Source organism: Pieris brassicae, chromosome 4, assembly GCF_905147105.1.
Source record: "Pieris brassicae chromosome 4, ilPieBrab1.1, whole genome shotgun sequence".
NCBI classification, from domain to species: Eukaryota; Metazoa; Arthropoda; class Insecta; order Lepidoptera; family Pieridae; genus Pieris; species Pieris brassicae.
Window position 1 is genome coordinate 3914801 of NC_059668.1, and position 27481 is coordinate 3942281.

The 27481-nt window shown below is 32.8% G+C and overlaps 1 protein-coding gene across 1 annotated transcript in view; it reads left to right on the forward strand.

The window, feature by feature from the left end:
- The first annotated feature begins 240 nt into the window (after positions 1-240).
- LOC123708851 (homeotic protein Sex combs reduced-like) overlaps positions 241-27481 on the forward strand; it is a 31753-nt gene continuing 4512 nt past the window's right edge. Inside the window, exons 1-2 of the mRNA XM_045659786.1 lie at positions 241-375; positions 2767-3667. Coding sequence (XP_045515742.1) covers positions 2920-3667 — 748 coding nt within the window. The 5' untranslated portion in view covers positions 241-375; positions 2767-2919. The remainder of the gene's footprint in view (positions 376-2766; positions 3668-27481) is intronic.

A 27481-nucleotide genomic window follows, 5' to 3' on the forward strand; every position in this document is an offset into this window, starting at 1 on the left:
GGCATTAGAAAACGCATCGATTAGCATAAATCGAAATCAAAAGAGGCAACGATCATCAGTGAATTGAATGGGGCAATTACGAGAGCCTAGCGGAAGCGGTAGCGAGCGCGGAACACGTGGCGGAGACTCAGGTGTGCCCCGCCCCGCTCGCCCCGCCCGCTGCTAGCCAGCCGTCAGCCAAGCGATCACCTCACTGTCAGACGCGCGCTGCACACGACGCTCGAACGGCGGGAAAACACGGCCCGTTTTTCACCACGCGAACTTCCGCGAGTCGAATTCGAATTTCGAACGCAAGTTTGTTATATTGTGAAGTGTTTCGTGGGATGTTTGTGTTAGTAGTGTTTTAAGTTTCTGTTCTGAAAGCTTTAGATCGTTGTGAGTATTTTTTATTTATTCTGATAAATGTTATAACATTAATAAATACATGAAATCGACTTTAGGATGAATTATACACTTACGGAAGAAATGTTCAGTTACTAATTGGGATTTATACCAATTGATTTAATTTAACATAAGTGATTTAGATAAAATTTTATCAGCAAAGTAAATCTTTTAAGGAAATTTGTTTCTGTCTGAAAGTCAGATTAAATTTATTACCGTTTATAGCGCCGTAAAATATTCGTGTTTAAAATGCCAGAACTTTCAGAACTTTTTTCTTACCGAAAATTAGTTACAATTCCGAAACTCTTTTCTTTTATGTCGCCAAAGGTTTTCCCGAAATATTGATCTGGGTTTAAAATCTTTAAAAAGGAAATACTTACCATATTATTCATAATTCCTTCACCTATAGATTAATTTATTTAAGGATAACGAACTAAACGATATATTATTTATAAGTATAAATCCCGTTTATAAGATATTTAATTGAATGATAAATTAATTATATAAATATTAAAATTATTTATTGAAAGTGAGAGAAAAATCTGTTGTAATTTTCTTTACACTTTTTGGACTATAAAACGTATTTAAATAATAAAATTAATCCCACAAGTTACAGCCTCTTTCAACCTTTACAGCCTGAGCATAAAGTAATTGCATCATTTAATATTACCTTAATTTCTTAACATACAATAACTTTCAGAACTGAAATAGTAATACATTAAAAACATATACCATTTTGTATACCTGAACGAAGGTCGATAGTAACAGAATTTTGATGTGAAAGTATAAGAAAGTACATAAGTAAAAAACTTTAAAGCATTTCAAACGATGCCTTTATATAAAATAAAATGAAAAGCAATAAAATCGTTCGGGCCATTTAATGTGGACCGGACGGGAGTGACAAAAATCTTACTGAAATAAACTGAACACATGTCGCCTGAATGTCACACGCCCAGAACGGGAAGATTAGGAATTAAATGCAATTATTGGGTAAAATCGTTATTTCTTACTTGGTCCTCCTTTTCAAGCCAAAAAGGAACGCGGACAATTGGGTATACTTATGTAAACCTAAAAAGAACATTAAGTAAATCATATTGCCAGTGTTCTCGTTCAACCTGTAGAGCATAATTACCTAACAGTATATAATTGTGCAAAAAATATAGAAATGGGTTAAGTAGATTTGCAAGAGTGCGATCATACTGTAACATAAGATTTTTACATATATGTATTGATATTTCCAGAATTTATTAGGTACTTAGCTCATGTAAACTTAGATTGAATCTTAAAGCGGCAAAGCATTTGTTAAAGTAATGAAGGGACAATTTGTGTTACATTCAAATATAGAATTTTGTTTTTAGTATATTTCTAAATACTTTAAAGAGGTTTTATTTAATCTGGCAATATCAAATAAAGTTTATTGTATGTTTAGGGATTTTCGTAATAAATTACAGTCAAGATATATATAGAATATATTTTAAAATAAATATTATCATTAAGTGTACTTTGGATTAGTATTACAATACAATTGCAAATACAATAACTCATAAGGATTATATACTCCATTATATATAAGAGAGAGATTAAATGTATATATACATTAAGATGATCCTTGGTCTAAAACTAATAGGTTTTTACTATTTGTCTTCAGATACTTTTAAGAATTAATAATATGTAAGTATAATCCATTTAGGTTTTCAAAATTCATCCTGATAAAACACCACTTTAATATATTATAAGAATTACAAAATATTCACGACAGCTTAAACATTTTATCGTCTTTATAATAAAATTATGCTCATGTATAATTTTCGTTCATAAGTCACCAGTATATCAAAAACTCAAGATCTTTGAGTCCACGATTCGTCGCGCTTGCAATAAATCGCTATTACGTAAAATGCACAAAATTACACGTACAGAAAAGTGGGGAACATTCATCATTCGTTACGCGACAAATAAATCCGATACAATGAGTACTAATTTGCTCATAAAGATGTATGCACCGGCGGAGTTCATAAATCGGCAGAAGTCACATTCTACCGCACTCTCATAAACCTCGGCGGACACTTTTATAGCCCTACCACGTGGCGGGGACAGGAATTTTTTCCACACTTGACTTAACATGTGTACCACTAAGAATATCCCATGTAAATTTATTGTTTCTTAATAGACCCCCTGTGTTACGCAAATCTTTTCATTGACTTCCTTTTTCCTTTGATCTATAGCGAGCCAAACGATACTCTGCATACATCATTTATTAATTTTCAATTACGCTTGTCGTAGATATTTATTCTGTTGCTTGTTTAATAACAAATATTACTAGTAACCATCTGTCACATATAACGAAGCGTCGCATTTGACCAGCTAATGTGTTTCATTTTATTACAGGTCCATCAATCAAGCTCCACTCTAAGAGGACAATTGGACGGACTGCGAACATCTTCAGCACTTAACATGTCCAACAAGACTATTCAGTAAACATCAAAGTATGACAGTCTACGTGTAATTTTGAGACGAGAGAGACATAATAATCTGTTATCAATGAATGACCTAAATTATAACGCTGGGATGAGTTCCTACCAATTCGTCAATTCCTTAGCCTCGTGCTATGGAAACCAAGCGCCAGGGCGCACAGGAACACCAGTCGAACAGACTGGGCACCCTGGTCTGCCCACACCAGGGGCAGATTACTATAACCCAAACGCAGCAGCAAGTGCATACCCAAATACGTGCTATTCGCCGCCACAAGTCGGTCACCATTACCCTCAGCATCCGTACGCAACACCAGCTACAGGAGCACACATGCAACCTCAATCAATGATAGATTACACACAGTTACACCCACAAAGACTGGGCAGCACAGCAAGTCATATGCATCAACATTCAAACCCAAGCCCTGGGGCACTATCGCCTAATCTTTTGTCAGCGGCTAGTCAAGCTGCTAGTTGTAAATTCGCTGATTCAACTTCTACGACAGGCGTAGCATCGCCCCAGGATTTATCAACATCATCAGGGCCAGGCAGGACATCTCCTGGCTTCGGTGTTGTTCAGAACACTGGAAACGCTAGCACAAAACTAGGATTGACTACACCAATCGCCTCGCCAGTTGAGCATAAGGCCAATGTGAACCAGAATATCTCAAGTCCAGCGTCCAGCACTTCAAGTATTGACAGCAATGATGCCAACACCTCAAGTTCCAGTAACACGAAAAATGCAAAGTCTTCGGGAAGTTCCCAAGCTAATCCTCCACAAATATACCCGTGGATGAAGCGAGTTCATCTAGGTCAAAGTGAGTATTTTAAAATATTCTTAATTCAATTTATCACAATAACGATGTAATAAACGACCTCTGCGATTCTCGCTTTTTTGTCGGTCCTATAAAATGTTTTCCTTATAGGTGATACAGCCACGCCTTTGTCTTTAACAAATACTTATGTCTAAAATGGAGACTATTCATCAATTGAATAAGGTGGAGACAGTATAAATTATATATCTGTTTATAAAAGCATTAGCATGCGTTAATGTTAGATCGATGCCGAAGCGTCGGACTGATGAATGATCGCCATAATAAGGCATAATGGTTTAGTTGGCGGCCGTTTATAACCCAATCGTTTTTCTTAAATATTTATGATAGGAAAAGCGCATCATCACATTGACATTGATCTAATTAGCCGTTAGAATTAGAAATTGAACATTACATGTTTTGTATGTTTAGGCTCATACATTTTATTCGTATTTTTGTTTGTTTTTGTATAAAATGTGTCCAAATTACATAAGTCCTGACACTTGATAGCAAATGTCCGGTGATCACGCGATACTGGAATAATTTACGTTACTTTTCAGCTGCCGGTAATTTTCTTAAAACTTTATGCAAATCCTACTATACAGATGTTAGTACTATTTGTTTCAAGTACATAGTTCTATATGTATATAACAGTTTTACCAAGATGCGACAATAAACTTTTTTATTACAATATTACCATAGATAATATTAATTATAATATTAAGACAGCAGCCTCTTGGCATATAAATACTAGGCGTTGCTATTGAGACTATCATTAAAATATAAAAAATTTAGGCACCTAAAAAACTCGGGACCATGTCGAGAACACAGCCGGCCTGTCACACATAGATGCTTGATAAGACAGCGCACATGTTGCGTTCAATTCCTTGAAGCTATTGTTTTATCGGCCTTGTCAAGGCTCGGTAGTGCCGCGAATGTCATGAGTGTCACACTATTTTGTGTCATGCGTGTCAAAGTGTCACCACTAATTGGTGCGATCGTGTTGGTTCATGACATAGTTTTCGCGTATTTAAATTAAGAACGTGATGCATTGCACACTTGATTTTCGAATTAGGTTAGATCAAACGTTGGTAACATCCAGAAATTATGATTTATGCAGAAAACTGATACGGTTATAAATCCTTCGTGTACCTAATTAATTTATGCTTAGTTCAACGAGTAATCCTTTGAGTAGCTTATTGCCTCACGGTGATCTGAGTATTAATCATCGCCTTAATATTGTTCATTGATTGACCATGAGGTGAACATTTTAGAATAGTTAATTAAAGGTTTCATAATTTAATTAATTTATTATTTGTGATATGTATATACCCTGGGGCATAAAACGGACTATTCCCCGTGTGGTTATAATTATTGAATATAGAACTGTCAGTACAGATAGTAGAAAACTTAGTAAGTTTCTTTGTTTGGAGAAATAAAAGTTATGCCTTGAATGAAACCTATAATTTCATATCTCAAAGAAGTCGTTCAAATGACAGATACGTCAGATATGTCAGTAAGTACGAGACCTGATGTCCATTAAATAACACTAAGTAGGAGTTGGGTCTCAAGTAACTTCCATGTTTTGCAACCATATTTCAAGTTGAATAAGTCAACCGTGCGTGCTACAAACTTAGTACCAATATTATTGTAAGTATCGTTAACAGAATTAATTTAGAACAAAGTTATGAAAAGCTCTTTACGATTTAATATTAATTTTATTTACTTTACAAAATATAACTTTATGTTTGTATTAGTACAATAATTTCCAGGATTATATGTTCGCTGACTCAATAATTATATTGTCCCTTCATACAAAGTCACAATAGTTTTTAATGCACATCTTCGTCTTACGAACGGAAAGACAATATAGGCAAACCGCAACCCAGCTCACTAAATATTCACAATTCATAGATTGCATAGGTTAAAGATTTTTTTAGAAGTTATACCAAAAGCAGGTGTTTTATACCTATATGTTCTTTTATGATGTAAATATATAAATATCTGTATAAGCTAAAAGCTCACAAATAACCAAGTCAATATCGTAAATCAATTAATTATTTAAATATCACCTTAAAAACCTCTCCGAAGGTACTAAATTTATTGCCAGTGTTTCGTGAATAAATCAAAGCTTGCAGTGTAAATTATGACTCAAATAATGTTATGCTAAACGTATGCTAAGGTATCAACTTGCACCTCTGTTTTATTAATCTATGGAAATTGCAAACGTTGAATTACCAGAAATGCAACTTTGTTATTTGTATGACACAGGAGAAACTTGAGTGAAAGCTATTAGCAATATACCTATTGGTGATAAAGACATGCCTTGTATTGCCTTTTTGTATGAAAATGTGAGCGAAATCTTTAAGTATTTTATAATTTTTCCCATGCCAAAACACTTTAAATTTTACAGCAAAAGCCAATTTCAAAGACACCAAGGCTTTTTATTTCATTCCGGCTACCTGATTACAGATACGCAATCAAGTTTGTGCATATGCAAAAAGTAAATAACGAACGGGTTAAAATGAATAAAAGTTGAATGGGGATTAGTACACGGGCGCTGGTTGGTCGCCATTTTGCAATGGCGGCTATGACATTGCACATTTTGTAGCTAAGTCATTCTCATATATATTATATATGTGAATGATGTTTACCGTAAATTTTTATCGACTGCGTTGTATATAATTACGGAAATCGATTCGAAAACAACCCTGTTATGAAGAAAAAGTATGAAGTATTCTAATAAATTCATTTTTGTTCCCTTTAGACATTTTATGATATATCTATTAGGTACCTAGGTACTAACGAAAAACAATAAAAGTTATGTTGAAAAATATTCCATTTTAAAGACACAGTTCACATAAAAGTTCTTATGTATTAGATTTTATTTTAAATATTAAAAGCAGATAGTAGGTATGCTATTTATCGTAGTGTATTAAATTTGAAAATATATTTGTTTAGTAATTCTTACTAAGCTTAGAATCTAAATTTAGCCTGTAACATTCCATATAAGACGATAATTAAAACTAGTAAAATTTATATATTAGTACCTTTTAAAACCTCTACTAAAACGAGCGAAGTCACTAGTATAAAATACTTTGGAATTGGCTTATTGAAAACAGTGCAATAGATCAGAAGTTCCCGAACTCCGTTGGGAAAAACAAGTTCAAATATTAATGCTACTTTAACCTCTATAAAATATAGCGGTGATATCACATTTCTCTTGGTTTTAGATACTTAAATAGTTCTAGATAGTTCGTTTAAATGCGATACTTTATAAATATATAACAATTAACATCTCTCTAAAATATTACCATAATTTTATTCGGAAACGATTTGCCCTCTGTACTTTTACACAATTAAATATAAATTCATGAATATACTTTAATTAATTAACTTTTACTTGCTTCTGGCTACATATATTTCTTTTATTTTACTTACCATGTGATAATTCAGTGAATTTTACATTAGTTAAATCTTTTTTTGTGACTTATCTGAAATAAATTTCGAATAAAATGATTTAGGCAGATAACTAATGGTATTATTGTTGTAGATTGTAGATTTAGAACACACTATACAAATAATCTTGGTGGAGTCTCCTCCTGAATTGTATTTTCTCTCTATATGCGTAATTAAGGCACTATCGTGAGATAAATATCTTATAAACAAGTCAGTGTCAGTTGGACCCAGAAGCCTTATCATCTACCGGGCAATTAAGAAAAAAAAATACAAAAAATCTTAGGCTAAGACCGAGGCATCTATAAAAAACACTACTTTTTCTCTCAGAACTCAAAACCTTAATATTTTATTATATCCGAGGTGGAAATGCATTTGCGCATGGCCTATCCCCGAAAGTCGGATCCCAGGGGTATGTGAGACTCGACGTACACACTAGACTCCCTGCTATTCAGAGACTGGGTGAGCAATACCCACTAAAACCACATTGAGTAGTTCCTACAAAGCCGCGTTACAGAGGCTCCAGGGTCGCTCTACGGCTTAACTGTTACCTAGAGCCTAGCCGGTTACTTATAATGCAATAATATTTTAGTATGTATCATTGACACATTTGCCTAGAATGGAGGATGAGGTTACAAACGATAGTCATCTGAGAAATCGAGATTTTACGCCTGATTGTTCTCGCTACCTACTTAGGAACCTTGGACAATCTAACTATTAGTTACGAGGATTATCCGTATAAATAATAAATGTGTAGTCATTTATTACAAATTTTGACTTCAAATGTACCGTATTTAAAATTAGATATAACTCTAAGTCGAATAAACCAGACAGTAACGACAAACATACGGACTTCAGCGTACAACTCTCACCCCTGAGGTCGTAGGTTTGGTCTCCGGCTGTGCACCAATAGAGTTTCTTTCCATGCACTTTACATTCGATGAAGGAAAACATCGTAAGGCAACCGGCTTTCCTTAGACCCAAAATGTCGACAGCGTGTCACATGAGGCTGATCACCTACTTGCCTATTACATTGAAAAATAATCATGAAACAGATACAGTAATCTCAGGCCCAGACCTAAAAGTATTGTAGTGCCACTGGATTATTTATGACAATTTCGAACGTTAGTTATCTCAAGAATTGACAATAGGTGTACATTTTGGATTTTTCTCATATCTAAAAATGTAATGCAATCCCTGTACTAAAATGTAATTAAAATGCAAATAAAGGCCGTCTGAGAAGTTTTAATTCAATTTCAATAGGCCATGTCGCCGACACTGATTAACATCAAGGGTTCGTTGCATGCGCGGGCGCATATTGCGTATTCTGAATTAGCATAGGCATCTCAGCTCGTTACTCAATGCTCACGATTGTATGCGATTGTTTAATCTATTGGAAATGGAAAATATGTTTGACATTATTTCAAAATGAACTATTCGTTTTGACAAACATTATATGTGAAAGTATCATAAATCGATTTCTTGATTCTCGTTAAAAAAAATCACTTCATATTACAAACTATTTTATAAAAATTGGTTGAGTTATTTACATATACTTTCAACAAATTCTGAATCATATGTATTTAGAAATTCAGTTGCGTTATCAAATGTGTCTACATGTGTGAACACAAAAGTATAAAATAAAACTTTAAATCTCTGATATGCTTTAATAAAGCATATGAAAGCATATTTTGTTGGAGAGCTCATATGTTACGATATGGCACATTGATTGTGTAAATTCGGCGTAACACGCATCAGCTGCACAGTTCGTTTGTGTATAAAAATAACTAAAACATAGCAATAAAGAATTCTGAGAAACTAATGTTGAAAAAACAATATCAAACTAAAATTATTGTGTTTCACACGACATAAAAATACTTCCGATTGCACCTAAAAAATGGAACATTAAAAACGGGGAAAACATCTCAATCTCGTGTCCGAATTATTGTCATATTTGATATAATACTCAGTGCAATTGTTTCCGAGCCCATAAATAACTGCATACAAAAGATTCGCGGTCTAAAACGGGCAGATAAACATATTTTTTTTTCGTTGCATCTCGAGATCCTGCGGCGGCGACTATAAATATTAATACAATCAAATGTTTTGACGTGGACCTTTTTAAAACTTTTATCTTGTAAGGCTCATTTTTTATATGGATCGATTTCGTTTTTATTTAGTGTTAATTTGGGCAGTGAACGTCTTTTAACAGATCGTAAAGTAAAGGAAGGCGCCAGGTGATCCGCATAAATGGGTGTTATTGTGATTATGTGAATACATATTATTTAATGATTATAACAATTATATTACTGAGATGGCATAGCATATACTTGAAACTTTTTTATTTAGGTATGTACTATACATTTACCATTATATCTACATCTGTAACGCCGAATAGCTTTTTTATTGATTATATTTAAATCAAAAACGTTCGTATGCACTCTAACCTTTGTTTTGATTTGATTTTTCATTGTATATAAAGGTGCTATCTTTTATCATACAATTCATTATCAATACAAAAATACCGTTGATTTTTAAGAAAGTACCAAATCAAATAATCTTGAAATGTGCACTCTACAATTAAATTAATTATTAATTAACGTATGATATAGAAAGACGCTTTAGACTTTAAACGTAATTAATTTTATTTATCTTTACGACCTGAGATTATTTCAAATTAGCATAACGGTGATTACTCACACTGTATCATTAATTTATAAATAAAAACATAAATCTTTAGACTGACTTTAAATGCTGTAGAACAAACACCCACTATTTTATCGGAAGTCAATGAAAATTAAACTCTAATAAGATGTAAATAGAATATAAATACGTCTATTTTATAAATTGTAAGGTCGGTTTCGACAAGATCTGATCAAAGTATCTAAAATGGTCACAGTTAGTGGGTTAACCACTTTAAATTGTCATCTGTCTGATTTATTTCTGTTTCTTCGGCCACACATTTTTGTCTATGCCCCGTCTCGGATATGAAGAAATGGGAATGCTTTCTTCTCTTTAATTTACGTTTTTGATACAATTTTGTTAAATCATAAAACCAAGCTATGGAATTAAGTGGACTAGGAGCTTTGCTACGTTTATCAGCTTGTCATTTCAAAATTATTCGATTTCGCTATTAAGGTGCAAAGGCCTATTTGCTCAAGAAGATCAAAGATGTATTTAAAGCATTTTCCGCTGGCGTAGCTTAAATGTCGACCAAATTGAAAGTGTATTTTCTGTTTATGTACATCACATTTATTGCTAGATCATTTGTACTTAAAACTATTTCAAAATGAATTATTCGTTTTGACAAACATTATTTGTAAATGTATTATAAATCGAGTTCTCGATTCTCGCTAAAAAATACCAAATATTAAGAACTATTTTATAAAAATTAGTTGAGTTATTGATATATACTTTCAATAAATTCTGATTCATATGTAATCAGTTGCCATCTAAAATTCGCAATATTAGCGTCTTTGAGAGATTCAAGGGGGCATTAAAAATGCATGTCAAAGTGAATGTAGTGGACTAAAATTGGGACGTGTATCTACGCTCGTATATACATAACATTAAATATCTCATGTAAATAAAATATAATTTTGTAATGAGAAATAAAGTTCATTAAATATAATATATTAGTTACCTACCTTATTGAGTTTTAATGCTTTTTAACCTGGGCAATTCTACTATCGTGCTACCTATAAATAATACATACTTAATAACCTTTACTAATTGCAATCGATGAAACATAGGCCAGCAATCTATTAACGAGCCCGTGGCATTGAGGGTGTCCATGGGCGGCGGTGTCACTTAACATCAGGTGAGCCTCCTGCCCGTTTGCACCCTGTTCTAAAAATATATAGATATATGTATTTACAATTAATGATTTGCATACTACACTCTTAAGTAACTGTTATATAAAACACTAACAATGCGGTTCATTGATACCAATGACCTCAACAATTCGCAATATATTCAATTAATCAAATTATTATAATGACACGGTTTTCCTTTCCCATTAAGAGAACCACTGTTCGTACGCCACAGGCGTATCGAGTCAAACGGTCGTAAACTATAATCATTTGCGGAGCCCATAAATAATTGCGTAGTCCGAACCAGCTTTTTGTCGATGCGGCTGCGCAGGTAATATAGTCATAAATTTCCATAACCGCCACTCGATCTTATCAAACATGATTTTAATTTGATTTTGTAACCACACGTGTTGAACGTCTGAAGTTACGATCGTAGGTATAAGCAATAAACAGTTTAGTAGCACATAATAAATTCAAGAGTTTTGGCCGAATGATAATTTTATATCAATATGGAATCTGTTTAAATAAATGGCAATTTAAAGTAGCAAAACCATCTCGAAATTTGAAGTGTTATGGGCATTCATTTATACGATAAAATTTGATAAACATTCATAATTCAAAATATCTGAAACTATTCAATTTCGAAAAAGAAATTCTATTTTTTAAAACGTGAAAATATAAAACCTTCAGTCTCACACCCGCGCAGAAAGTATTATAGTTAAAGAAACAAAACCTAGAACTATTCACAACCCAACAGGTCTATAATTTATAACCATCTTCAATCATACGATATCTAACACCAAGGTGAAAGTGTTTATAAGTGTCCCAGTTCACACGAATGTAAATTGTCAAACGTAATGAATAAAAGCACTTCGTAATGATGGGGTGGTTTTAAGCGTGACATATGATATGTCATTTTAATTATATGTCTAACAATGACAAAAACGTCAGAGATTTAGATTTGTGTTGTTTTATCCATGTACCTGTTTAGTTTGTTTGGATAATATTATTTTTTAAATTAAAATTTAAAGTCTTCAGAAAAACAAACTTTCCAAAAGGTACCTAATCCTTCTGAACACGTTACTAAATGATTATATCTTATGGGCAGTATTGCCTTACGACGTTCTATTGTTTTGCGGCTATAAATACATTATTTTTCACCGATTTACAAACCTGACCCCTTCAACGTTGTATTTGGGTTGGTTTCCATATAAATCTTTTCGGTATTCCAATCATTTTTCAGCTTTAAATTGTCCAAAACATATGTTTTATTATTCAAATGACGCATTGACCGATATGGTATCCATTCTACTTTCTGCTATCAGCTTATAATCCATTTATCAAAGCCTTTGTTTACCGGCTCGATGTATCATCAACTATTAATTATAATGCGTTCTTCTCTTCGAACTTTGACGTTCTCGCTGTGTGACAGACCAACGATAACACTAATGTTATTTTATGCTTACTTTCTTTGGTCATACATTGAAAATTACATTTTAAGTGCATGTGATAAAGTTCAAATTAGGATACGTGTAACCACCGAGATTTATTTATGAATTCTTAACTTTATGTGTACGGCGTAAGGTAGCTTTTCGAAACCTCGTTAAAGAATTCAAACACCTTTGTATTGCACAGAGTTGAGAATTTTGATGGATGTGCTTATAATTGTTTCTGTATCGATTATGCCATTGATAAATATTTCGGCTATTGCTCATTTTATTAATGATATGGAAGCGGAAATATCCTGGGTGAGCCGGTTGTGACGACAGCGTGACGTCACAATTAATTTTGGTGCTGTCAAAACATCTGTCAGCGATGTTAGACATTGTTACGTTTAATTTTAAAGTTAACGACCTAACTAGTCTTAAGTGTAACGTATTATAATAGCGAAAGAAAATTGTTCCTTATAATGTTCATAATTTTAAGCGTGCTTTTGACGCTACTCCTACAGTCAGCAATTTCAATAAAATTTGTTTCCTACACCCATCTACATAAATTGTACAGGTTGTTTTGAATTCCTTACGTAAAATATTGTAATCTGAATAAGAACGCCTAATTATAAGATAATAATTGTACAATATTGTGTATGCCGCGTTGGAACTAATCCAAACATTAATATATACTTAATATTATATAGAGTGTAAATCAAAGTGTTTTATTCAATTAATTTAAAATTAACGGCTGAGTATAAACCAGCAAAGCAACGAACCGAAAGGGAATTTAAATAGTCTGTAGACAAGTTTAGTCTTGGCATCAGGAATCAATCGGGGGTATTGGTCAAACGAAAGAAAACCTTCACCCTTATACTTAAAGACGAATTTTATTTGATAAACAAACACTGATTCAATTTAAGAAAATTAAAAAAAAATTATTCCGTCTGTAAGATTTACATAAGATTTAGGATGTGTTTTTACGTGTAGATAAAATACTGTAAGTTTACATTTTTAATTAATTTATTTTAAATGCCTTAATTTAATAATTTGTACGAATTTTATGTAATCGATCTTGATGTCGATTGTATTATTAATAAATTGTAATTGTCATTTATTTCAACTAAAATCTTAATTCAGTCATAAATATAATGCACCATTCAGTTATGAATAACTGGCAAATCAAATAAGAAATAACTTTCTAGAAAAATAGTTCCATAAAACGCTTACAATATTCACCTCTCTATACCATTGATAGATATCAAAGAAGATTCTTGACTCTTATATAGAGTTATACGAAACTGTTATGTGAAATATATTACTCAAATTGGCAGAGAATGTCAGTCCATTAAAGTTGAAGACATACCAACACAGGGTCCTGAAAAGTCTTCGTGTGACGCGGGTTGACATACTCAGTTCATTAATTCTTCAACTGATCAATACCATATTGCTACAAAGACGTGACCTACGTCTTTGCAAATGTTTTTGCGAATGTGTTTTTGGCTGTTTCTACAACAAATGTCAAATAAATGTTTTATATAATATAATATGACATCTTATTTAAGTTCCAGTTTCGCTCTATATTTTAAACATACGTGTAGTTCCAAACAACTATGCATAAGAAATAAATTTCTGGATTCTTTTGTTATTAACAATTTTAAGGCATGTAGGAGATAGATCTTTTACCCAAAACAAGTATTGTTTCGCCAGAACTGGAAACCAGGACGTCCGAACTATCACTCCTGCTACGACAGGCCATACAATATTATGATTTAAAACTAAGTTAATATTCGAATCCCTAACAAGAGAACAGTTGTACCCCAAACCGCTAGCTAGGGCTGCGTCAAAGCAACAGACAGATATTAATGGTTATATGGAAAAAATATCGTTGCGTTTCCTTTCCCTAGCTTTTAAAGCGTAATAAACAATGTGCAATTAAACCGCCAATAGCAGATTGATGGATTTATTAATAGATTCTGTCATTTGTACCGGAAATGTAGCTTGTGGCGACTATGGGTAGAATTTGAATAAAGTTTAGTTTCGCCCTTACTTAGGAAGCATTAAAGTTATTATCTCAATACCCTTTTCATGGTTATTGTACTAAATTATACTAGACTAGTTCGTGGCCAAACCTTGGTTCGTGTACAAAAAGTATTTAATGATATTAAACAATCATAGCAACTTTACGAGGGAGGAATATCCAGAGAAATATCAGCGCGAACTATTAGTATCTCTATTCTCGTTGATCAAAGATAAAGATAAAGTCGATAAAGTCGTTATCGCTAGAACATGTTCTTAACTAACACAACATTCGACTAAGTCCGTCAAGATAAGAGAGTGCCAATTCTTTAAAGGCCGCACGCTGAACGTACTTGCGAGCCTTCTGGCAGTGAGAGTCCATGGGAGGCGGTATCACTTAACATCAGATCCCGTTTGGCCTATGTTGTTTCAAAGAAAATACTCCCGTATGTAAAGATCCGAGAAATTGTAGTCATACGGGAGTCATCGTCTACTCGTGTACTCGTTATAGTATATCAAATATAATTTAGCGTGTAGTAAGAAAAGGAAATAATCTTCACAATTGTAATTTTTTCAAACGTCCAAGGCTTTGATGGTCTCAGAAGAGCCCTTCAATTCACTTACAGAATCTTTTAAAAATGTCCATACAGAAACTTATTTTATAAATATTATACTAAGGGAGCTTTGCAATAACAAAAACAAGCCCGTAAAATGTAGGAGTCGCCGTAACTAGAACGCAAAGTTATACTTAACAGCCTAGGGCTAGATCTATATATATAAAATTCTCGTGTCACAGTTTTCGTTGCCATACTCCTCCGAAACAGCTTGACCGATTTTGATGAAATTTTTTGTGCTTATCCGGTATCTATGAGAATCGGCCAACATCTATTTTTCATCCCCCTAAATGTTAGGGGTAGTCCACCCCAAATTTTTTTTTTTAGACAAAATTTTTAATTTCTATTTTTTTATGATAAACATACAAAAATACATACAACCCCTCTACCCCTATTTATCATCCCTATCAACCCCTATTTATAATTATAGTAGAAAATTTTATTGAACTTTAAAAATGATTCCTATATAAATAATATACATGGCAAGACGACGTTTGCCGGGTCAGCTAGTACTACTATATAACTAGACAATTCTTGCTCTACCGACATTAAAAAAAGTTCATAACTTACCTACATTAATCCTCCAGTGGCGCTATAACGTTTTATGGGTATAATACCTCTACAATAATCCTCCACTGGTCCCGATCCGTGGCGACTATCATCCAGTTCGTAAATTTTCTCATCATTCTTAAATCCTCTTCGACGCAATCTTTCCATGGTTGATCTGCCTCTTCGCCTTTTCTGCAATGTTATATATAGTCATAGTTTTTGGTGTCTTACTCTCTGGCATTCGCTACAAGTGGCCTGCCTATCTAAGTCTCTGGGTTTTAAAGAAAAAATGTCATTATATGAACTAATAAAATTAATTAATTACTCTACTTATATTTTAATTATATATATTTATATACAACATGAACTTTTTAAATTATAACTATGTCGGTTAAGAAAATTATAAATACTGTATATTTGATTATTATGCTTCGGTTTTGTTTAAATAAACATGAACTTAATTACTATTCAAATTCGAAAACGTAACAAAATAAAAACAAACTGAGTATTATGCTACCGTGTAGACACAAAGCTAACTTTGCAAGGAACAAAACTATAACCTAATTACACTTACAACGATGTAATTACTGACAGATTTATACGTGAATGCATAGCAATGAAGTACCAATTAAAACGAAGGAGATAAGATATCATTTCGTAATTGGTTCATTATAATCAGCTGGGCAGGGCGGAGCATATATGGCTTATACGTACTTACACGTAGAACCTGTAAGGCTGAGTACGTTTCAATGTCCTAACGTTGCATTTTGGAACTTAATTTTAAGGAAATAGAATTGCTAATTGTGTATCTTTTTTATAATTACGTGATGCACAAAATATACTTAAATTAAGGATTTTAGTTACTAGGTGGTTCAAGTTAAACTTGGGTTATCAGGAATAATATTAACCCATCTTCTACTGTTTTTAAATGTTAAACCATAGCATGTCTCATTATCAGACTGAATTGCATCATTTGCACTGTTTGCACAAGTTTTGTTCTATTTAAAAAAACATCTCGTAACAAGAATTTTGTGGAAGATTAGCTCTCGGCGACAATTATTTTTTAGTATTTAATGTTAATGGGCACTAGTGTATAGATTGATGAAATTTTGGAACCCAGGTCGGGTTTGGTTTTGCCTGGATAGAGTCCTTTATTGCATCCTTATTTGTTGCATAAATCTCTAAAACTCTAAATGGACTTTGATTATTAACATTATATACTATAATTCTTTTAATATTGAATCAAATTATCATTTTCTACTAAATCTACAAAATGTACACAACGCCAAAAACATAAACAAATACGTTGAAAATCTGCGAAAAACGTTTATGCGTCTGCGCAGAGTTTGTTTTGACATGTCGTGAGTGACGCTTACAAGCCGCTCGTTTCTTGTCACGATCGCGCTAACGTTTACAAAGGCTAGTAGCATTATAATCCTTAGATATTCTTAGGTATGAATCAAATATATAAACATTCCATACTATGAAAACTGAGATTTTATTTATTTTCTTATCGGCAATAGTGCGCATCTGTCTAATCAAAAATCGCAAGTATTTTTTCTATTATGAGTGAGAAATGTTCTGTGGCTGAAAGGGTCAAAATCGAACAAAAAAATTTTTTTCGCATCCGAGAGCGATATGATTATAGCGGTCATACAATATTTCGATACCATTTTTAATGTACGAGTTGTCTTTGGTATTTAACTCAAGCTTCAGTTTTATTACCTCTTAATAAGCGCAAATTTAAAAAAAACGTAGAGAATATAAAATTGTTAGATAATAACGTTTATACGTTATGTACAATAATTATTTAATGCTGTAATATAAGTGTTGGCCCGTGACAACAGCCTGCGACTGTCATCCCTGGGGTTGTAGGTTCAATTCCGATGTGCACCAACTGGACTTTCGCTCAACCGATGAAGGAAAACATCGTGAGGAAACCGGCTCGCCTTAGACCCAAAAAGTTGTAGCAGAAACAGGATCATCTCCTTGCCTATTAGATTGAGAAAACAGATGATCATGAAAAAGATACAACAATCTGAAGCCCAGAACTAAAAAGGTTGTAGCGTCACTGATAATATAGAATAAAAGCGTTGGCGTAAACTCACGTATTAAGACATACGATACTGTTAATAACATTTCATAATCACTAACAATTGGCCTCAGTAAGACTTTTACTGTTTACCTTCAAATGGATCAGCCATTTGTATAAAGAATTAAACAAAGCATATATTACAATTGAAGGAACAATTCACTGAAGCTCTATTCTTTCTCCTTACTTACTACTTTCTCTTACTCCCTACTTCCAGTTTTAAATCCTGTAATCTAATAATAGAAAGTCTGCGTCTCAAGTCTCAAGGCATCGTATATCATTTTCAAACATTAATTTACTAGATTCAGGCCGCTACACGGCAGTAGTTTCGTCGAAAGAAAACTCTATACAAAACATTACTTCCAAGTGTTGAGCGATTTATGCGACGGCCGGAGCTTACGTTTATTGTATATTATTGTAGTGACACCGACTAATTTGTTGGATAACTGATGAAGCGGGAAGAAGTTTACGTTGGGATATCGGAAAGTCTATTAAAAGTTTACGTAATTTTTATTCGGAATTTGTTTGCTTATCTGGGCGTGTTTGTTTAATGATTATGAGATAAAACGATGCATGCTCCCTTCATTAATTTTTAATTCTATTAATTTTAAGTCTTTCGCTGAAAATCGTATTATAAGTGAACATTAAGGGTTTTACTAAAGTTGTACACATATACCTATGGTATTCGAGTGTCATTGTAAAATACTGATAAGATTTCTATCTCCGCGCATATTATGTTATGAATAAGTATAACTACATTTTAACTTCAATATACCACGTGAAAAATTGTCTGCTTTTAGGGTAATTAGTAACAGGAAGTTGGAAATTACAGTTTTGAGCGTAAAAAAAACAATAAACAAACCTAGTATTGCCTTTTGTTAAAATAGCTTTTACACATTAAGAAAAACACTTTTTAAACTTTTTGAATACATACCTTTAATCCGTTCAAAAAGTGTTTTTCTTAATAAACGAACCTAATAAAACTCTTGCATAGAATAGTGTTGAGTCTCACCTGAAGACATATAGCAATATTTGGATAGTAACATAATGTTTTATAACGTTTCAACTACTTATAAGAATAAGTCACCATCGAACAGCTATTTCAATTATATAGATTAGCTAGCTATTGTAAATATGTAAATGAAAATATTTCAACACGGAAACAATCATACCATAAAAAAATTATTTGAATGATATAAATAATATGTAAATTATTGAATTTATAATGTCTATCGAAACCAAACATTTAATAGAGCAATCATTTGATTGTGACTAAAGCAGTAGCGATTATAGACGCATTATTCCGCATCAAATATACTCTATGACGGCTTTTCATCTTAACGAAGGGATTTATTTAATCCTACGTGTATTTGGGAGCACGCTTGTCCAGTGACAGAACACTCGCGCGCCTCTTCACGCGTGAAAATGTTTCTGCAATAAAACAAGCCACAGATTATAAATAAATTGAAACACAGATTGGTGATTATTGAAATGTGTGAGGAAGGACATGGATAATTTATACTAAGGACCTAAAATAACTAGCAATAACATTGTTTGTGGAATATTATTTTATAACTCTTGTTAAGGGCATTACCTTGATTAATATATAAATGGGCTGTAAAATGTCAATCTTTATCATAAGCCTGAAACAGGTTCATAGTAAAAGCGGATCTCGCTTTTGGTACATATAGTAGGTATGCCATGATATCATCTCCCATTCCCAAGCTATTACGTTACATACATTCTCAGTCGAGGTCTTAATACCCCGTTATTAATAACAATGTCTTACGCATAATGCATACAATTGGCTCTGCTACAAATTCACCGCAAGTGGCATTTAAAACAATAACGAAAATCAACAAAGAAGGGCCACTAAATCAAACTTTGCAAACGTCGCCAAATGTTGCAAAATTCCACTCACAATGTCCAAGGTCGCATTGTGATGTGACATCTATTGTAAACTTTCCTTAGACCAATTAATCTACTAAGTTTCGCTATTATACTTTTACTTTTTTCAAAGAAAGTAATAATGAGTGCATTTGGGACCACCATGGGCAGGTAATGTCTTGTAATCGGCCGATTTGTCTGTTTATGTTCGGTGACCGCGTCTGCTCGAGATATAAGTAATAAATTACAAGAACAGAAGGTGTTTGTAACGCCGCCGAGGTGAGGCTACATTAGGAGACAAAATAAGCAGGTTCATGATTCAATTGTTTAAGAGCATAAGTTTTGATTGTCTTCGTATTATTTATAGCTGTTATCTTCGTCAAAGCCTACATATCTTCAAACTTCTAGAAATTTAACATTTTGCGTGAGTGTAAAAGTTTGTTGTTTATATTACTACGCTTTAAAAATATTCTAAATTTAAAATTACGAAACGCGAAACAAGATAAATTGATAGACATTAATATTAATTATTAAAAACTGTACCTACTTGAAGCTGCAATTTGACGATAAATAATGAATATACATCTAAGCAGGGGTTGTATAAAACCCGGCTTAGTACTAAAGAACCCTAAACAAGTGACCTCTGTAAACTTGTTTAACCAGATTTATTTAAAAATTAATATTCAATTAGCTTTCCGCACATGATGTTGGGCGTGCGTATTATTAACTATAATTTATGGCATCATTTGTCGGATGATTTTTTAAATTATTGCTTTTTTAAACGTTTCATGGTAATCGGAAAACATTCGTAAATTATTAGCCTTGTAAGAGAATAGTAAAAGTAAGTATGTTAAAATTTATTTTAATTAAATTTGCGTTATGATGTAGTAAAAAAATAAAATTAAGCCTTTAAACTATTTTCGTGTAAAATTTATTTGACGTTATTACGTAATAATTTGTATGTTCACCGTTTATTTATATAGCTAAATACTATCGCATACTACTTCTGGACTGAGATATGAGAAATATAATATCAAAAACACATACATGTCTATTTCCCTCACTCACTTGCTACCTTGGAATTTACCTACTTACCTGTTAAGGCGCTCTCAGAGCCATTAAGCAATTTGTCTTGCTGATAAACGATCTTCATCGTTCTTATTATAATTGTTATGTGGTGTTTACGTGACCTTGGTTTTGTAAGTGTCGGAACCGGGCGATCTGAAAGTATTTTATTTTTTATTAATCTTCTTAATCTCTTATCTAGAAATTTCTATGAAACCTTTCTATTGGATCACGATGGTAATTCCATTTTCCCTCTCAACACTAGAAGCATTGTATATTTGCAGTTGTGTATGGTAACTATAAGAGTCAAGCTATGTTGGAGACCAGTTCTTACTATGTTACTTATACAGTGTACCTACATTTTAGAAATACATATTTATTAAAGCTATGTATTATTATTAAAACTTATAGTTATTTACATAATTCTAAATTTTCTTCCTCTTCTTCTTAAATTTTTTTTCCGACGTTTCGCGTACTTTTCAGTGTGCGTGGTCACGGTGACTGAAGACGAAAGGTGTTAAATGTCAACGACAAATTTAAAATTATGTAAATAACTATAGGTTTTAATAATAATATATAGCTTTAATCCGTTCAAAAAGTGTTTTTCTTAATGTGTAAAAGCTATTTTAACAAAAGACAATACTATACATATTTATATAAATGCTTGGAAACCTTCATTCATAGAATATTATACTTAGGCAACATTATCAGGTTAGAAGCAACTTAAACGAGTTATTAAAGGATATAGGGTATGAAAATTAATACTGTCATTTATCTTGATTTGAAATCTTTTATGTATATGAATAATTATCAATTACGGTTCTTAACAATCCAATTATTGTTAATAATTTAAATTATATTTCTCCTTAAGTTAAAATTATGTTTTAATGACAATAATATTGTCGAGTTATGTTCTATAAATAAATGGATAATATTGTTCAATCACACAGCATGCTATATCCTATATTCCTTTGTACATATATATATATATATCGAACGTGAACTAAAATCACTTACTATGAACATACTGTATGATAATATTAAATATTTAACAGGTATTTGTGTATCCCATCTGCCCATTTGTCCACCTGCTTTAAGCGCCGTTATAATTGCATTTACTTTGGTCACTCGTACTCATAAACTTAAAGTTATTAATTAACTTAACGTTTGTAAATCTCAATAGGTATATGGCGATTAACATTCACGAAAATACGTACAATAGCTAAGATAATGATAATATTCCAAATATCTCGTTTGTTATAAGTATTTTGAATAATCAATGCTTCGAATACAGAAGTGGTAGCGGTTAACATCATAATGATTACGAGTCGTCTTTTGTGAAGGACAGGAAATACTTCAGGGCCAACTGGTTAAGTCCCCAAGTATTAATTTAGTAATCGTGAAACCTCCAATGTTTAATTTAGTAGATGTCCTTTAGTAAACGTTTTCCACAGTATCCCTTCTATTTTATTCAACGCATATTCATAGTTCCAGGTAGCGTACAGCCGCATAGTACATGTCAACGCTAACAAAACCGCTTACAATTTTAGATGCCGTCGCAGAAATAGATGATCAAAAAGTTGTAATAAGAATTTATCAACGGCGCCGACTCCCGCGCATAGATTTATTGCGTGTTATGTAAATGTGTACAAGATATTAGCGTCCTTAATAATTCTACGTCGTTGATACGAGATATATTCAGTATCTGAGAGCCTTTGGACCAATCGCGGTGCCCTTTTATGTATGTTGAGATTAGATTTGGATATTAATAGAAACAATCATTTAAGATCCGATATTAATTAAAGGTTTCTATTTCGTTATTTACTAATCACGTATTTATATTGAATTTAGTTAGCAGCGAGTTGTGTTAGCTTAGTGGTTATAGCGTGCGACTCTCACCCCGAGGTCTTAGGTTCGGTACCCGGCTATATAGTATAGCTCATTCGGTCAATGTTCGACCTTACAGTGAAGGACATCGCGAGGAAACCGGAAAACCAAAAACTTCGAAGGCGTTTGTCAGGCATAGAAAGCTGACCACCTAGAAGGGTTTAGTGCCACTGGTTCTTTTTAAATTTAGTTAAACATTTCCACTCGTACCACCACGTAAATATCACGTGTGGAAGATCATTTTTCCCATACTTCCTCTATCTGTATATGTGGATCCAGCTACACTACAAGGTACCTACAACCCATACAACTAAGAGTCCTTGAAGAAACAAGCATACAGCTTCTTAAAAACCTGGTAAAGTACAAAATAAAGATAAACATTCCCTAAGCCTAAGGCATTATGAAATTCTATTGGCGGAGGTAAAATTATTTCTTACGTCCAATTTAATGAAACTCACCTATGATATTATGCAACATAATGATTATAGTTTCCACAAAACAAGACAGTTATAGTCGATTAATATTCTTTTATCCAGTCGCACATTTAAAGCGTTATTTCTGACAGTTTGAAGGCAATGCGCCAAAACGCAGTTTACAATTTGACATTTGACGTAACTACACACGAACGGTTGGCTGATGACATAATTTAAAACACGCATGCACCGTGTTAAGAGGATGTTGTCAGTATGGGATAGTAAGAAGAAATGATTAATTTATATGACTCAGTATATTGCAAGCATTGTTGTTTTAGATTCATTTGTTTATTTTGGACACGCTGCCCGCAACTTCATCTGTGAATAGTTAGGATAGTATATAATATGCTACGTAGACTACGTTCAAATAATCAAAAGTAAGAAACAATAATGTACTTATTTTAAATTTGATAAGATTTGTGACTATGGCTCCTTTACAATTATATTTAATTATGTTAAGTATTTAATTTAAATATTAATAATTGAAATAACCCGCCAAAACGCTTCTCTAAACAAGATGGCGTCGCACAAGACTCTGTGACGTATCATTCTTTTAGTGTGTTAATTGTCATTCTGTGTTTATGCTGCATCATCTTGCTTCCACCAACCGGTGACCGTTTTGAGGTACGAGAATAAAAAAATCAAATGTATAAATAAGAGTTACTAAACAATATAGCTTGTAATTTAAGTAAATTTCACAAAGAGTTGACATCTGATTACCTTCTGAATTTGGGGTTGAGTAATAGTACTAACAATAGTAGTAATTATCATAAAGAAATGTCTATTCATGTGCATCATCTATATGTAATACACATTTCTTCTCTTCTTTTACCGTAATACTCTTAGTACAGTACATAAAAGAGTAGAAATTAAGTACCTATATATGAACTAAAAGAATCTCTTTTCCGCTATTTCTGCGTTATGTGAAATCTTGACTTTTTGTAATTACTTGATTGCATTTCATGTTGTGAATTGCAAAATAAATTGAACGTAAATAAAGTTTTTTTACGTATTCATTCGATTTTTTTTAAGTTGTTGGGTGATGTATGGCAGAGTTTCAAGCTAAAAAGTTACCTAACTTGGACGATGTTTACAAACTCAAAGCTGACTTAACTGGTTAGTAATTATAGGAACTTGCTTAAAGAACCATTCATATATCATAAAAGCAAATCATGCTGTAATTCTTTTGTTTCCCTTTTACATTTTAAGGTTATATTGACATAAACAACCACATACCTGGAGGGTGTTGAATTTAGATTAGTTCAATATCAAGTTAATGACATTTTGTAACTTAAAAGATATTCAAGAATAATTCTTTATGAATTTAAGATGTGTTAAAGCACGTTTGTGTTTTTATATGAAGGATTATAGCGCCGTCATTAGTTTTTTACTGTTTTATATCGCACTGTCCTATTTATTTACTTCTGGCAAACATATTTCAATACACAGTTAGCGTTGCAAAGTATTTATGTTCCACAGAGAACGACCTGAGAGAGATTCAATCAGAAAAAGAAGTGTAAGTAATTCAAAACTTTTGTAAAGAAGCACCGCGAGACAGTTTAACACATTACCGCGATAGTCTGCGAGATAGTGGCCTTAAAAATAAAAGGACTCGAAACAGAATCACGCGCAGGTATCTTAAGTAGACTCGTGATAGGCAAGCGACATGTTAAAATAATTACCCCTTAACGGCAATAAAATTAACGCAAAATCCGCCTTTGATATCCTGTTTTATTTCTCGGTGAGCTTCTTGCTTTGCATATATTTATATCATATAAAATTTATCATGTCATGCTTTTACTACTGATATGCAAACTATTAATGGATTATATTATACAAATTTACTGAACTTTAAATATGTTAAGGGGGCCCGTGCACGAGGATATAGTTATACCTCTAAGACTGGAAACAACGGTGATTTGGATGCTGTAAATGATTCTGCGATCTTTGGCTGTGTCGTATCAATAGCCTAATATTAAAGAATCATATTAATCTATGACTTCAGCCATTTGGTATCGTTTTGACCTAACCAAAATAAGGAGCCGATACAGTTTGGAAAAGTGGGGATATCTAATAGAAAAATCAGTAAAACAGCAACGATATGTAGGTTAAAAAACAAACTTCACTTTCACAAACGTGTTAAATTTATTTAAATTCACAATAACAAGAAAAAATTTCAAAACAACGAAACCTTGTAAAAATCATATTCCGCCTATAGCCTTCAAGTTTTGAGAATAAATGACATCTATCTAGCCTTTACGCTTAAAGTCTAGATTTGAATTGAAAAAGTGACTATGATTTATGAGTTTTTAGTCTGTGATCCTCTATTTGACTATGCACTGTACTTATGACGACGGGATGGCCTTCGTAACAACTTATTTTGGAAGTTTTTGTTTTGCTAACTAGATTTTAGGGCAGCGTTGGCCTAGTGGCTTCAGCGTACCAATTTCATCCCTGTGTTTGTAGGTTCGATCCCCGGCTGTGCACCAATGGACTCTCTTTCTATGTGCGCATATAATATCGTTCGAACGGTGAAGGAAAATATCGTGAGGAAACCGACATGTCTTAGAACCAAAAAGTCAACGGCGTGTGACTGGCACAGATACAGAAATCTAAGGCCCAGCCTAAAGAGATTTGAGAAACAATAGTTTCCTTTTAAATATAAGTGGTTGACTAGAGTTACGAATATCAATGCAATATTTTCAACATAATTCTTTCGTATACATCTAGTTCCTTTGGTGGTTATATTAAAAAATATTATATGAATTCTTTAGAAATAAGCTTTTGAATGCAAAAATCACTAAGAATTACGATTTACATTTGAATAATAAATTACTTAGATTAGCATACTGTTTGTATATATCTATAAATACACATTATATTGATTGATATCATCCCTTAATCTTATTTGCGCTTATCTTTCGTAAGTGCATTACCAATTATAGTATTTACGCTCCACCTCCATATAAGGACTGAAGTCCATGTTTATAATAATTTAACTTATAATCCCATTATTTCCTATTTATTTTAAATATCTGGGTTAAAAGTGTTTTTATTATTATTTATAGCTTAAGGTTTGATTAAAGTTTTGAAAAATTTTACATTTTAAATCTATTTTTTTTAGTATATTTTCTACATCATATGACCTTAATTTATGAACTATACAGCTGTGGAAAATAGTTTTTGAATAAACTATAAAATATTAAACTCTCGTAAAGTTCTATAGGCAATGAGTGTAAAAAATATACACGACACATTTATTACACATATTTATTTTCATCTTGATATCATTAGTCATGCTCTTTGATGTTTTATCGCTAAACATTTTTATGTTGGCATATTTAGAGTTTTTATTTTGTACCACAACTGATAGATAGACGATGAATGGAATTTTAAACTGTATACGCAAAATAATATTTATTTCGCTAGCAAACTTAGTTTGCAAACAGAGCTCCAGTCCAGAGAGTGCAAAAACTTGGGTTGCGTTGCTACGTTTCTCTTAATACGTATTTATTTTAATAGTCTTAAAAATATTTAAATCTCTCTCTACAGAGCAGTGATTGTAGAAATTCGATTTTTTTTAACGTTACTCCGAATCTGTGGGTTATACTAAACCTTTTGTTCAACTATAAAGATTATGATATATTATATATTGGAAAATGCCGTAAAGCGGGGTATCCGTTGCGCGACTGCGTACATGTATGGTGTAATCCAGCCGGTGTGCCCTGCACACTAAAACCCAAAGGTGCCTATATCCCGTGCTGAAGTTGGTAAAGTGGACCCTTCCCCTGGCACTACGACCTTTCTTAAGACCTCAGATTGTATTATTTTCTTGAGTATTTTTTATATTAATTAGTGCCCGACACACACCGCTGATTTTTGTGTTTATGCTTCCCTCGCAATATTTTTCTTTATTTTACTAGCGTTAAATACGGACTAATAAAGAAATGCCCATTATAGTACATAACGTAACGGTACATAGCCATCGTTACGACCAACTTACGACCTCGGCGTTGTCGCATTCTCAAACCAACACTGCTCTTACATCCATAGTTCGTTTTCTGCAACCCAAAGCCGAGATGTTCTGTCTTATTGATATTTTATAATGATTAATTATATATGTTTTCTTTAAAAATATAAGGGCATAAATTTTTTATTACCAAACTTTCCTATTAGCCCAAACTTTAAGTTCGTTCCCAAGAATTATTTCTGCTTTTAATTAGTTAAAGTGTGCTGAAGGTGTCTGCTTAATTTTTGAATCACTGATATATACTATACTGATAGATACTATAAAATGATTTGAAGTTTAATAGTTTAAAAATAAAACCCTAGATCTAGGCAGCCTAATATCTATGCATGGAAACCAAGATCATCTCCAGACACTGGCTGTTTTAGTTTTCAAATTTTGGTCTCATCCATAGGAAATAGGACGTCATTCATTTAAAATTCGACCATGCAATATGTCTAGACTCAGACAGAATATAAATTGCCGGTGACCTAGAATTACCTATGACAGAAAAATAACGTTTCCTTTTA